This window comes from Dryobates pubescens, chromosome 15 (assembly GCF_014839835.1).
Source record: "Dryobates pubescens isolate bDryPub1 chromosome 15, bDryPub1.pri, whole genome shotgun sequence".
Taxonomy (NCBI): Eukaryota; Metazoa; Chordata; class Aves; order Piciformes; family Picidae; genus Dryobates; species Dryobates pubescens.
The window spans coordinates 18,963,333-18,976,765 of record NC_071626.1 but is presented as its reverse complement, the minus strand read 5'-3'; the positions used below and the strand labels follow the sequence as shown (position 1 = coordinate 18,976,765).

Below are 13,433 nucleotides of genomic sequence, written 5' to 3'. Positions count from 1 at the left end.
TCTGCAGCCTTCTTGTAGGTCTCCATCACAGAATCACAGTATCACCAAGGCTGGAAGAGACCTCAAAGATCATCAAGTCCAGCCTGTCACCACAGCCCCCATGACTAGACCATGGCACCAAGTGCCACGTCCAATCCCCTCTTGAACACCTCCAGGGATGGTGACTCCACCACCTCCCTGGGTGAGGTACTGGAAGGCTGCTATTAGGTCTCCCTGGAGCCTTCTGTTCTCCAGGCTGAACAACCCCAGCTTCCTCAGCCTGTCCTCATAGCAGAGGTGCTCCATCTCCCTCATCATCTTCATGGCCCTCCTCTGGACCCACTTCATCAGGTCCACAGTTTTGTTGATGTCCTTTTCAAGAAAGCTAAAGCAAGGCTTTATTGGATTTATTTTTCCTTTTAGCTGGTAGGAAATGTGATATATGTAGCTGGAATCTCAATCATAATCTACCTTCTTTATGAAATGTATCTCACTGGCTAATTTAATCCAAATTAGGCAGAATAACAGAAGTCTTCAAGGTAGTCAGTTTGTACAGGTTTCATGAAAAACAGTGGCTGGATAGAAAAGAGAGATCAAGCCCGAGCATTCCTACTTTGTTTGGCCTCCTGTTTGGCTGGTCAGCTCATCTTGCTAGCTGGCAGGGCATCAGATGGATGCTTTCCAACCAGGCAAAACTCAGTATTCTATACAACTGAAAGTTAGCAGATGTGGGAAGCAGTATCTGAAATGCAAGTTCCTCTTCAAATCAGGGCTTCTTTCCCTTGTACGTCTATTCATAGGTCTTTGATGGACTAAAGCTTCCCTCAAATGTGCAGCTACACCTTTGAAAATACATTGCTCAGCGTGTGGTAATTTTACATACTCGTCTCTATCACACCAACAGAACAAGAGGACACAGTCTCAAGCTGTGCCAGGGGAGGTTCAGGCTGGATGTTAGGAAGAAATTCTTCACAGAAAGAGAGATTGGCCATTGGAATGTGCTGCCCAGGGAGGTGGTGGAGTCACCATCACTGGAGGTGTTTAGGAAGAGACTGGATGAGGCACTTGGTGCCATGGTTGAGTTGATTAGATGGTGATGGATGATAGGTTGGACTCGATGATCTCAAAGGTCTTTTCCAACCTGGCTTATTCTATTCTATTCTATTCTATTCTATTCTATTCTATTCTATTCTATTCTATTCTATTCTATTCTCAAAAAGCACTCGGGCTGACCAGTGGAAGATTATTCTTCTCCTCTTAATTTCTGTGGTCTGTTTTAAACATCTTTGAAATACCTAAAATTTATGTAAATAGAGGAAATGTCTTGGGTGGTGGTTGGGTTTGGTTTGGGGCTTTTTCCTTAAAAAAAAAAAGAATTAAAATGTTTACTGTTTTTTCCCCCTTCTCTTTTATTATTCCTTTCTTTCTCTCTCTCTTTGCCTTTCCTTCCTTTGCTTCCTTTGCTTCCTTTGCTTCCTTTGCTTCCTTTCCTTCCTTTCCTTCCTTCCTTTTCTTGCTTGTTTTCTCTTTCTCTCCCTCTCTGTCGAGCTCACCTTCTGTGGAGGGGCATGAAGCAGGTGGAGAAGTCACTTTGGAGTGATAATTGACTGCTTAGATCTAGGTGGTATGTGTGATCACTCCAGATATTGCAAGCTCAAATGTAAGACTAGAGCTGCCTGATTTATTTTTAGTAAATCTCCTTTCCCCTGGATGAATTCAGCCATCCTGTGCCCTGGCTGAAGCCAAATATTCCTTTCTGCTTGTGGTGGTGGAAAGCAAGCAGCAGTTTTGCTGAAAGGAAGTGGTAAGGAGGTGAATGATAAAGGAAGGAAGTGTTAAGAACGACTCCTTTTTCCCCTGCTGCAGCTGCACTGATATGTATTGTAACTTTCTGTCTCAGCTGATGGTTCTGCTATTTTGCAGGAGAGTGATTCATTAATTTTACCTCATCTCTGTGAAAGCTGCTCTCCTCCTGCCAGGTTTACAAGATAAAAAATAAGAAGAATACCACATGAAGCAATTAATCTGTTCCCCCTGCTCCACTCCCCTTTGCCTCTGAATTCTCTCTGACAAAACTACCAGTTCATGCAGTTGTGCCAACTCATCTTTCTGACAGCCCACTGTGAGGACTGTATGAACAGAACTAGAAGAGCACCAGATGAATCTGCTGTCAAATAGCATCCTTCTGTGAGGTGCTGTAGAGAGACAGCAGACCTAAAGTCCCTCCTTTGCAGCTTGTATTGACTTCAGAGCCTTGATGGGCTTCCTAGGGTTTGGAGCAGCAGGTTTGGCTTTGTGGATTAGACTTAAACTGACAAATGTGGATGTCTCCATCTAAGGTAGTTCATCTCTTTATGGTCATTGGAGAGGAAGTTGGGAGTCTGCTTAGTTTGAGATGAATCACACCCTAAAAGAAGCTATCTGTGCTACTAAGAAGCCTTGGAGTAACCTGGACATAGAGGTGTTTACATTTCAAATACTGCAAAAGAAGCAAGATGAGCCCTGTGTCTTCCCTGGGATGGACCCTGAAATGCAGTTGTATTTAGAGGCTGGTGGTGGTGGCATTAGCAAAGCAAAGGATCAGTCTGGTGCAGTGACAGTGAATTTCAGCATCATGTGAGGTCATTTCTCTTGCGCTACTGGCTGTTGGCCAGAAACTGTCAGCTGATGGTTGAGCTCACTCTCAAATTCATCACTGCTCAAGGGAATGTGGCTGCTTCTAGGTGATAAGATGAGTTGCTGCTGCTGTCTCTCCTGGATGAGGCTGGGGTTTCATTGGGAGCAATACAACTTGGAAGCATCCTGAGTTCCACTGGATTTTACTGTGTGAGCAATAAAGCAGCACTGAAGTGCTGTTTCTGCTATTGCAAGCCACAATTAGTGGTGGTTTACTTATATATAGCTCTTTATGCATCTGATATGAGAGTCTTTGAAAAACTTTGTCTGACTGAATGCTACAATTCCTACTCTATAATTCATACATAGTAATTTGTGTCAGCGTTAGAAGTAGTCTTTGTGCATAGAAGTGTGAAGCAAACTTGCATGAACCAAAAAATGTATTTTCTCTGAAAAGAGAAGCAATTCTGTGTTTCAATAGCCCTCCAGATGAAGTCTGCTCTGGTTGTAAGTAAAGGAATTGGCATGAGGAAAGATAAACTTCGGAGCTGTCAGATGTTCAGGTAGACTTCTATACACTGAGAAATACCCTTATTTATTCTAGTTCATGAGCATTGTTCATTAATAAAGGTAGTCCCTGGCAAATTTGGGCCTCATCTGTACTTCTACAATGTAAACGTTAAGTAGTTCAGTCCTCCTTTGCACTTCATAGAATCACAGAATGTTAGGGGCTGTAGGGGACCTCCAGAGATCATCCAGCCCAACCCCTGTGCCAGGATGACTTAAAGTAGGTCACACAGGAACTCATCCAGATGGGTTTGGAATGTCTCCAGAGAAGGAGACTCCACAACCTCTCTGGGCAGCCTGCTACAGGGCTCTGGCACCCTCACAGTGAAAAAGTTCCTCCTTATGTTCCCCTGGAACCTCCTCTGCTCCAACTTGCACCCTCTGCCCCTTGACTTATCACTGAACATCCCTGAGCAGAGCCTGGCTCCATCCTCCTGACACTGCCCTGCATATCTTTATAAACATGAATGAGGTCACCCCTCAGGCTCCTCTGCTCCATAGCCTTTTCTCAGCAGGGGGATGTTCCACTCCTTTCATGACCTTTGTGACTCGGTGCTGGACTCTTTTAAGCAGTTCCCTGAGATTCTTTTTAAAGTGAGGGGCCAGAACTGGACACAATATTCCAGATGCAACCTCATCAGGGCAGAGCACAGGGGAAGGAGAACCTCTCTCAACTTGCTAACCACAGCCTTTCTAATCCACCCTAGGATGCCATTGGTCTTCTTGGCCACAGGGACACACAGTATTAATGAAGGAATGGAGGTGATGTGATGCTATTAAAAGAATCATGCCTGTTTGCAATGTTGGAAAAAAATACATTTTTTCATTTATTTCTCTTAAAATGCAGGGTTTTGATCAAAAGAGAGAATGCATCATCACCTGAAGTAACTGTGTGTCGTTATCATACTATCTGGAATTTGAGTTTAAATTTAAAGGAGAATCTGATAGAGATTAAATAATCAAAAATAACCTGAAGGTTTAGAGATGGAGCTGAACCACATTCAGTTTCTAGAGTACAGAAATTTAGGCAAGTCTGGGGAATTACAAGGTGTGCTGTCTTCTGAGAATAGGTGAAAGACTTGAGATCCTTCACATTTTAATCACGGAGTCTTTGTTTGGAAGAAGGGAAAAGAAAGAAACTGCCAGTATTTTCCATGATAACAAAATACTCAACAGTATACTCCAAAGAGGATGATGCCAAAATACTTGACAAGACTGGGACCAGTTTTGGCGTTGATGTGAAGGAGAAGGACCACATGTCTCTGTGTTCTGTGACTTGGAGTTCATTCAGTGCATCCCTTAGCATATGGTGGTAACAGACAGGCAATAGCCTCTTCCCTCCATCTTCCTAGTAAATTCATGGTGCTTGCTCATGTTCAACTCATACCTTTGATACAAGGCAAGTTAGGTGTGTGTGTGACATCAGCTCCAGTAAGAAAACACTACATTCCATTTTCAGTTTCCTTATGCTTGCTGTCTTCTACCCTGCCTAAGGTGCAGGCTAACATGCCATGAACTCTGTGAATAGGTACTTTAAACACCATGAAAAGCTCTTAAAGCCAAATCCCAGTTACAAGTATTCTATGGAGCTCTTTGGGAAAGAGAGATCTAATGTGTGTGTGATCAAACCCAGCTAATGATGTTTTCACAGAATATTCATAAGCCAAGTGCCAACTGCAGCTACAAGCTCATGCAGCCACACTGATTGTAATTGAATCGCTGATTTTATTGTTACTGAATGGCTTCTTTAGCCTTCTGTAGAGCCATAAAATTCTCAGGCTGCCAGTTTGGAGCAAGAAATGGCCACAAGCATAACCACTTTGTGGCTATTTGTGAGAACTCTCTTATAGCTGTAAGCCTTAGCTACTGCCTACTGTTGGAGCTGGGATGTGGGACTAGATTTTTGATATATTGTTTTTTTAATGTTCTTGGATCGATGATGGTCAATAGATGAGCTGAGGATGTGTCCAGGTGTGAACTTGCTCAGTTTCATTCTTGACTCTCTGCATTTCTTTCAATCAGTGAGCTGCAAGATAACATTAAGATGTTGTTGGTACATTTTTAAGGTAAGAAAAGAAGCAGGGCAGCAGCTGCTCGAGCTGATCCGCAGAGCCAGTCCAGTGCTAATGCTGCCTTGTAGTTAATCACCTCCTTGGTGCCCAGTTCTGGCTGAAATGTTAGAGGCCTGAAGTAAGAGTCTCAAAGTAACTTTACTGCAGCTTCTCTCACAAGCAGGAATTTGTCCTTTAAGTGCTCTGAGATCTGAGGGACTCAGTGCCTTTTCAATACCAATCATCCAATTGTGCAATTCCTCTAATTTCCTCATCCTCGGAGGACACAGGTCTCCTCTGAATTGGAGATAAATTTGATTCAAAGGTTTAATATTCCTGTGAGTGAAAGAATGCTCGCAGTGAATTGATATCTTTGGCTAAAAGCTGCTTCAGGTTTGCAAATTCTATCATAACATTTGAGCTGTACCTTTTAATCAAGCTCAGTTCAGATTCCCTGAGCCTGCAAAGTCTGCCGCTTCAGGTTCACCTTTGGATGTGTTCTGCTTTTTAATGCACATTTTTCTGAGAGAGTTGTTCTCATTTTGCAGTTTTGGCATTTGATTCAGGATGGTTTGGTTTGCTGAATAATGTGAAACTTTTAATTGCCATTATGTTCTGACAGAAAGCTCATGAGAGTGCTAATATGTACAGGGGCACGCTTGAACTAATGATTTGCCTGTCTGTGGACCTTCTAGGCAGTACCTACTGCTTTTCATAATAGGTTTGGTTTTGGTTTTGGTTTTGGTTTTCTTTTTAGGAAAGGGTTGAATGGGAAATGAAAAAAATGTGGTTTTAGGGAGGGGAATGAGTAGGTTTGCCAGCAGTGTGCCCAGGTGGCAAGAAGGCAAATGGCATCCTGGCCTGATTCAGGAACAGTGTGGCCAGCAGGAGCAGGGAGGTCATCCTGCCCCTGTACTCAGCACTGGTTAGGCCACACCTTGAGTATTGTGTCCAGTTCTGGGCCCCTGAGTTTAGGAAAGATGTTGAGTTGCTGGAATGTGTCCAGAGAAGGGCAACAAAGCTGGGCAGGGGTTTGGAGCACAAGCCCTACGAGGAGAGGCTGAGGGAGCTGGGGTTGCTTGGCCTGGAGAAGAGGAGGCTCAGAGGAGACCTCATTGCTCTCTACTACTACCTGAAGGGAGGTTGTAGACAGGCGGATGTTGGTCTCTTCTCCCAGGCAACCATCACCAGAACAAGAGGATAGAGTCTCAAGCTGCACCAGGGGAGGTTTAGGCTGGATGTTAGGAAGAAGTTGTTCACAGAAAGAGAGATTGGCCATTGGAATGTGCTGCCCAGGGAGGTGGTGGAGTCACCGTCACTGGAGGTGTTGAGGAAGAGACTGGATGAGGCACTTGGTGCCATGGTTGAGTTGATTAGATGGTGGTGGATGATAGGTTGGACTCGACGATCTCAAAGATCTTTTCCAACCTGGTCTGGTCTGGTCTATTCTATTCTATTCTATTCTATTCTATTCTATTCTATTCTATTCTCTATAGTCTAATAGATGGGAGGGGGAGGGGGGAATTGTTCGAAGAGCTGTTTCTTAGTTCATCAGTTTACCCTTGCTAAGGAAAGATTCATTAATATAAAACATTCCCCAGATACTTTTCCACTGAGCTGTCTGTTGTTTTTCTGTTTTTTCCTCAGCCCAGACTTCCAGAGAAGATATAAGCTGCAGAATTTAACTTGTAAATTTAAGTTATGTTACACAACTGTATAACAAATGAGTATATGTACACTTGAGGCTTCATCTCATCTTGGATTACCTTATGCTTTCGTGAGAAAATTGCTGTGGGGATAGAAAATACAAAGAACAGGAGGGGAAAGATAGGCAAAATTTCTTTTCTTCCCACTTGACAGAGAGAAACAAATTTTCACAGGTTGCAAACTGGAGTTTGTAGACAGCCAGAAAAATCTCCACTCTCAAATCTTTTGTTTGGAACAGTATCCAGTTGCTTATCTTAAAGTGTCTAGTTAAGGTTGTTTGGGAAGAGATTCAAAATGTCCTCTAGTTTGATTTTCACAGTTCTGTGATGAAGTCTTTATGTGGGCATCAGCAGGTGTTTCTAGCAATGGAAATTGCTGCTCTGGCTGACACATTATAATGGCACTCTAAGGGAAAACAGGTCCAGAATCACAGAACCTCTGAGGTGATAACTGGCCTCAAATGATCACCTAATCCATCCTTTTGTGATAAATGGAGTTTAGATGAAATTATCTAGCATCTTGTCCAACTGTATCTTGATAGGACTCCACCACATCCCTGGAGAAGCTGTTCCAGGGAATGATTGTTCTTACTGTAAAAAATGAACCTCGTGCAGTGCAACCTGTACTCCTTGGCCCTTCATTTCTTCATGTGGCTCTTTGTGAAGAGAGCATCCTCTTTGTCACTGCCATCCAAGTACTGGAAAGCTGTGATGAAGACCCCTATGAAGACCCCCCTGAATCTTGTCTTCTCCAGAGTCTGGTTTTGAAGAAGCTCCTCTGATTTCTCTGTGTGTTGGAGACTGGTATTTTATCTGTTAGAATAGGTTGTAAAGGATGGAGTTTCTTTGGCTGAATCTTGATTCTGTTTCTGTGCCACCCAGAAGTGATTTCTTTTTTTACTGTTTCTAAGGTTTTCTAAAATAAAATCAGGTTTTCTGGCCCTTCTCTGAGTAGAAGGAGTTCATCCACTGGCTGGAAAGATAAATGACTTTGGAGCAGCTGAGAGGGGCAGGATCTCAGGTGTGAGGGATAGTCATCAAAGAAGGTGAGCCAAGGCTTCAATTAATACAGCTCTTTCTCTTTTGGTTGCTCTCACTAGGAAACTGCTGGAAGAATGCTGTGACCCTGGGCAGCTCTTTGCCATGACAAAGCAGAACTCCCCGATGGGAAAGAACCTCTGGTTTGATGGGGAATTTTTGTATTCTGTCACTATTGACAATGCAACTTACTCACTCTTCCCACAGGTTAGTAACTTTTGATCTTTTTCCTGTAACTGCTGACATGCTAAATGGTGATGTGGTACAAATGAGCGTAAATAGGCTAACACTTGTTGGAAACTCTCTTCATTTCTCAATGTAAAACAATCTCCTCTGCTTCTTTGCTTCTGGATTCTGAAACTCATGAAATGTTTGTGCACACTGCAGTGCTCCCCTGGCTGCTTTTCAGGTGTGCTGAAGTACACAAGAGACCTGCCTTGATTTTTAAACTGCTAAGTTACAGCTGCTTTAAGGCGATTCCTGTGTTTCAGTCAGTGACCATGCTCATTGGGAGCACCATCCCTCAGCCAGGAGTGCTTCAGTTCAAATCTGTTTAGCTGAGATGTGACAGTGCTTTGTGTGAATCTGTCTAGCTTAATTCTAAGTTAATGGAATCTACTGATGGCAAGTCCCAACAGGTAGAAGTGGACAACTTGACTTTGTCAGTTGTTGCTACGTTTTGAATGTTACAAGTGGCTTGTTGTTGCTCAGCAAAGATGGTTTCAGGTTAAGTGCAGGTGTTTCAAGCACTGGGAATTTGTAATACTGCTCTAGGATTCTTGTATTTTATTCAAGATCAGTTCCTGTACTAATTAAGTAAGTTTATGGTGCTGAATTTTGTATGTGGATGGAGAGATGTTTTGTGCAGCTGCCAATTTAAAGAAAGCCACACATCTGGACACAGTGAAATTTTCACTTCTTTTCCCCATATCAAAGGCATAGGTATTTATTAAGCCTCCCAGTTAGTGCTGAGTCATTCACACTGGGCTTTTAATTAATTTCTGTTTCAGTTAATCATGTAGCAGAGTTCTTGCTTGTTAAACTCATCTTGAAAATAAAACATGAAAAAGGTTCTTTTTCAGTTTAAAGAGAAAAGTAGTTTCTAGATCTCAGCAAGAGAGTTAGGACTTTGAATGAGTTTCTTTTAGTGGAGGAAGGGTAAGGGGAAAGAAGAGCAACTAAGCTGGTGAAGGGCCTAGAGAATGAGTCTTATGAAGAGTGGCTGGGAACTGGGACTCTCTAGTTGGAGGAAGAGGAGGCTGAAAGAAACCTTATCACCCTCTACAACTACTTGAAAGGGGCAATAGAGAGAGGTAGATTCTGGTCTCTTCTCACAGCTAATTAGGGATAGAACTAGAGGGAACAGCCTCAAGCTGCACCAGGGAAGGTTTAGCCATTAGGGAAAATGTTTTCCCATAAAGAGTGGTCAGGCATTGGAACAGACTGCCCAGGGAGGGAGTTGAGTCACCATCCCTGGAGGTGTTTAAAGGTCATTTAGATGTGGCGCTCAGTGATATGGTTTAGTGGTGAACTTGGCAGAGTAGGGTTAATGGTTGGACCTGATGATCTCAGGGGTCTTTTCCAACCTGAATCATTCTGTAATTCTATGAAACTTCAGTGTAGGGAAGAGGAGATGAGAGCAGCCAGTCACTGTGTTAAGATGTCATCTGGAGGAGTGGAGGAGCTCTCTTGTTCAGGCTGCCAGCTCACTCTCTTGTCAATCAGCTGTGCCTGTTGCCATGAAGTGGTTAATGGACCTCTGCCTCCCTCAGGGTGCTCCCCAGCTGCTGTGTCCCTGCAAGCTCAACAAACAAGTAGATGCTGGAATAGGCATGGTGAGTGTTATTTTTCTGCAGTGCAGCTGGAAAGAAGCTGCCTGGCAGGAATGAATTTCAATCCCTGCCTTTGAGACTGGTAGAATGTTTATTGTGTGTTGCAGAGTAGCAGCTGTAAATCTTTTCTATGATGGATAGTATGATTTGTTACTACGACAGTGCACCTTTTATTGGAGAAAACTGAAATCCTTGGCAGAGCTGTGGACTTTGTACCACACAAAGATATTGGCAGCAGCTGCTCAAAATGTGTACTTCCTTTGCAGTGTTGTTTCAGATAAGCCCCATCTGAGCTGACACAGAGAGGTCACTATTTTGTGATGGATTGAGGATTTGGTTGTCTTTGGATTAAAACATAGCACTCTGCCCGGCTACAGTGGTGTCCCACCTCCTCTCACAGAAAAGAGCAGGTAGGGTCCTTCAGAGAAGTAAGTGTTGGTTAGAGAGGAATCAGGATCTTGGCAACTCCAGGGGTTCCCAAGGTCCTAAGCCCTGTCTTCAAAGCTTATCAGTTATTCAGAATCAAGAACAAATATTTGGAAAGCCCTGGAGAGGCAAACTGCTGAGGGACAGCATGAGGTAAGTTGCTGGGACTTCAGTGTCCCTTAGGCTTGCCAAGCATGCTGTGAATAGGATGGGTAGATGCTTTGTAGGAGTGCTGCTAGAAAGCAGCTCTAGGACCAGTGCTAGAGATGCTATCCCTTTAATGAACTGAGCAGCAGTTCATTTGTGACAAGGACTACTCACTACTACTCACTCTGTTCTTGGAAGTACCACTGTCTCTAACTTGATGTGTTATTCCTATGTATTCTTCCCAGAGGAACTTTGTAGACATTTATCAGATGAAACCTGCTAGGCTTAAAAGCTTAGGAAAATTTATTTGTAATAAATTCTTAGAGTATTTTTTCTACCTCTCTCTCTCTCTGTTTCAAGAAAAATACTCACCTAGGTTTTCCAGTCTTCTGCTTTGAAGAATGATGTCTATTAGCTTGCTAGCGACTGGCAAGTGGGTTTTGTGAAGATGTATATTCCTTTCAAAAGTATCCAGAAGCTTAAAACCACTCTTAAAATATCAATAATACTCTGAAATGCTCAGAGAATGCAACAGGAATGTAAAGGGCTGCAGCTACTTTGATATAATAAACAAAATATTTCATCTGGAATAAACAAAAAAAGGCTCCATGCACACCAGCTTGCTGGGCTTAAGACATTTTGTGCTTGCAGAATATTTCTCAGTTCTGAACCAGTTACTAACTTTAACCTCAAAGCTAAACAGGAATCTTGCTATATTTTATCTTAGAGTCATAGAATGGTTTTGGTTGGAAGGGTCCTCCAAAGGTCATTCAGTCCAACCTCCCTGTAGTCAGCAGGGACAGCTTCCACTAGATCAGCTTGCTCAGAGCCTTGTCCAGCCTGACCTTGAATATCTCCAGGGATGAGGCCTCAATTAGCTCCCTGGGTAACCTGTTCCAGTATTCCCCCACCGTCATGGCAAGGAACTTGTTCCTAACATCCAATCTAAGTCTACTCTTCTCTCATTTTGAACCATTGTCCCTCATCCTATCACTGCAGGCCTTTGCAAACTGTCCCTCTGAAGCCGCCTTGTAGCCCCCTTCAGGTACTGGAAGGCTGCTTATTAGGTCTGCCTGGAACCTTCTCTTCTCCAGGCTGAACAACCCCAGCTCCCTCAGCCTGTCCTTATAGGAGAGGTTTTCCAGCCCCCTGATCATCTTTATGGCCCTCCTCTGGACCCACTCTATCAGGTCCATGTCCTTTCTGTGTTGAGGGTTCCAGAGCTGGTTGCAGTACTCCAGGTGAGGTCTCAGCAGAGCAGCCTTGATCTGCTGGCCACACTTCTGGGCTGCAAGTGCAGATGGTTGGCTCATTGTCAGTTTATTGTTTTTTCAATTTGTGTTTGAAAATTTGGCTTTCTGTCCCTGTTGGTCATTGGATCTGTGCTGTAGTCTCTCTGGGCTTGCTAATGTCTTCAGCCAAGTTGCTTAGCCAGGTTGTTTTCGGTGAGCCTGATTTTTCTGGGGTTTATCTGCAATAATGCACATGCCAAATTGGCTTTATCTCAGTCAGTGCAAACACATAAATAGATGCTGACCTTTCCAAATGTAGCAGAGAGGAAGGAAAGAATTAGAACTGGCTGCAAACTGTCAGTTTGGCCCACAGGCAGGATAAGGAGAATGGCTGCCCCGACTCAACCTTTCCACTTCAAATCTAAAGTGGCTGAGTGTCAATCACTCTTTTTGCCTAGGTAATAACACAGCAAATCCAAGCACACACCAGTGCCTTTGACAGACAGACCTTCAAGCCCTTGGGCATTCAAAAAACCCTACACATCAATTCCACCTCTGGGATTTTGGGAACAGGAGAATGTTGAAAGTAAACATGATCCAGCTTCTGCATTGTTATGGGTACTGAGCCATACTGGAAGAAGTATAAGACCCTTTGGGATTGTGGAGCTACCTAAGACAGAAGCAGCATGGGGTGTGTTCATGAGGATAATTCAGCCATGAGTGTTTCATCTTGCAGGGATTAGGTATTTGGAAAATGCTTCAAAGAGCATAATTCTTATTTCTGTTGGTACCCAGGGCTGTACAATTACCCACTGGTGAAATGCAAGCCACTGAATGTGAGGGAGCCATGGGCAAAGCTGAGTGATGTGGTGGTGGTGGTGTGCTGTCCCAGGAAGGGAGGGAACACAGTGGCAGGGAGGATCTCACAGCAGTCCATGCTTGTGTTGTGTTTCTGCTCATTAGCTGCAGAACCGAAATTTTCTACCTCAGGGAAACACTTTTGAGGGTACCTAGAAATCACGATTAAAGATACATACATAGAATAAACCAGGTTGGAAGAGACCTTCAAGATCATCACGTCCAACCCATCAACCAATCCAACACCACCCAAACAACTAACCCATGGCACCAAGCACCCCATCAAGTCTTCTCCTGAAAACCTCCAATGATGGCGACTCCACCACCTCCCCAGGCAGCCCATTCCAATGTGCAATCACTCTTTCTGTATAGAACTTTTTCCTAACATCTAGCCTGAACCTCCCCTGGCACAGCCTGAGATTGTGTCCTCTTGTCCTGGTACTGGCTGCCTGGGAGAAGAGACCAACCTCCGTCTGTCTACAACCTCCCTTCAGGTAGTTGTAGAGAGCAGTAAGGTCACCCCTCGGTCTCCTCTTCTCCAGGCTAAGCAACCCCAGCTCCTTCAGCCTCTCCTTGTAGGGCTTATGTTCCAAACCCCTCACCAACTTCGTTGCCCTTCTCTGGACTCGTTCCAGCAAGTCAACCTCCTTCCTAAACTGAGGGGCCCAGAACTGGACACAGTACTCGAGGTGTGGCCTAACCAGTGCAGTGTACAGGGGCAGAATGACCTCCCTGCTCCTGCTGGCCACACTGTTCCTGATGCAGGCCAGGATGCCATTGGCCCTCTTAGCTGCCTGGGCACACTGCAGGCTCATGTTCAGTCTGCCATCAACCAGCACCCCCAGGTCCCTCTCTGCCTGACTGCTCTCCAGCCACCCTGACCCCAGCTTGTAGCTCTGCATGGGGTTGTGGCCAATGTGCAGAACCTGGCACTTGGATGTGTTCAATCTCATGCCGCAAGATGTGATGCTGTGGGATTGT

The 13,433-nt window shown here is 44.1% G+C and overlaps 1 protein-coding gene across 1 annotated transcript in view; it reads left to right on the top strand.

The window, feature by feature from the left end:
* Positions 1–13,433, top strand: part of ST8SIA1 (ST8 alpha-N-acetyl-neuraminide alpha-2,8-sialyltransferase 1) — a 111,681-nt gene that overhangs the window by 21,863 nt on the left and 76,385 nt on the right. The window contains exon 2 of the mRNA XM_054167649.1: positions 8,020–8,164. Coding sequence (XP_054023624.1) covers positions 8,020–8,164 — 145 coding nt within the window. The remainder of the gene's footprint in view (positions 1–8,019; positions 8,165–13,433) is intronic.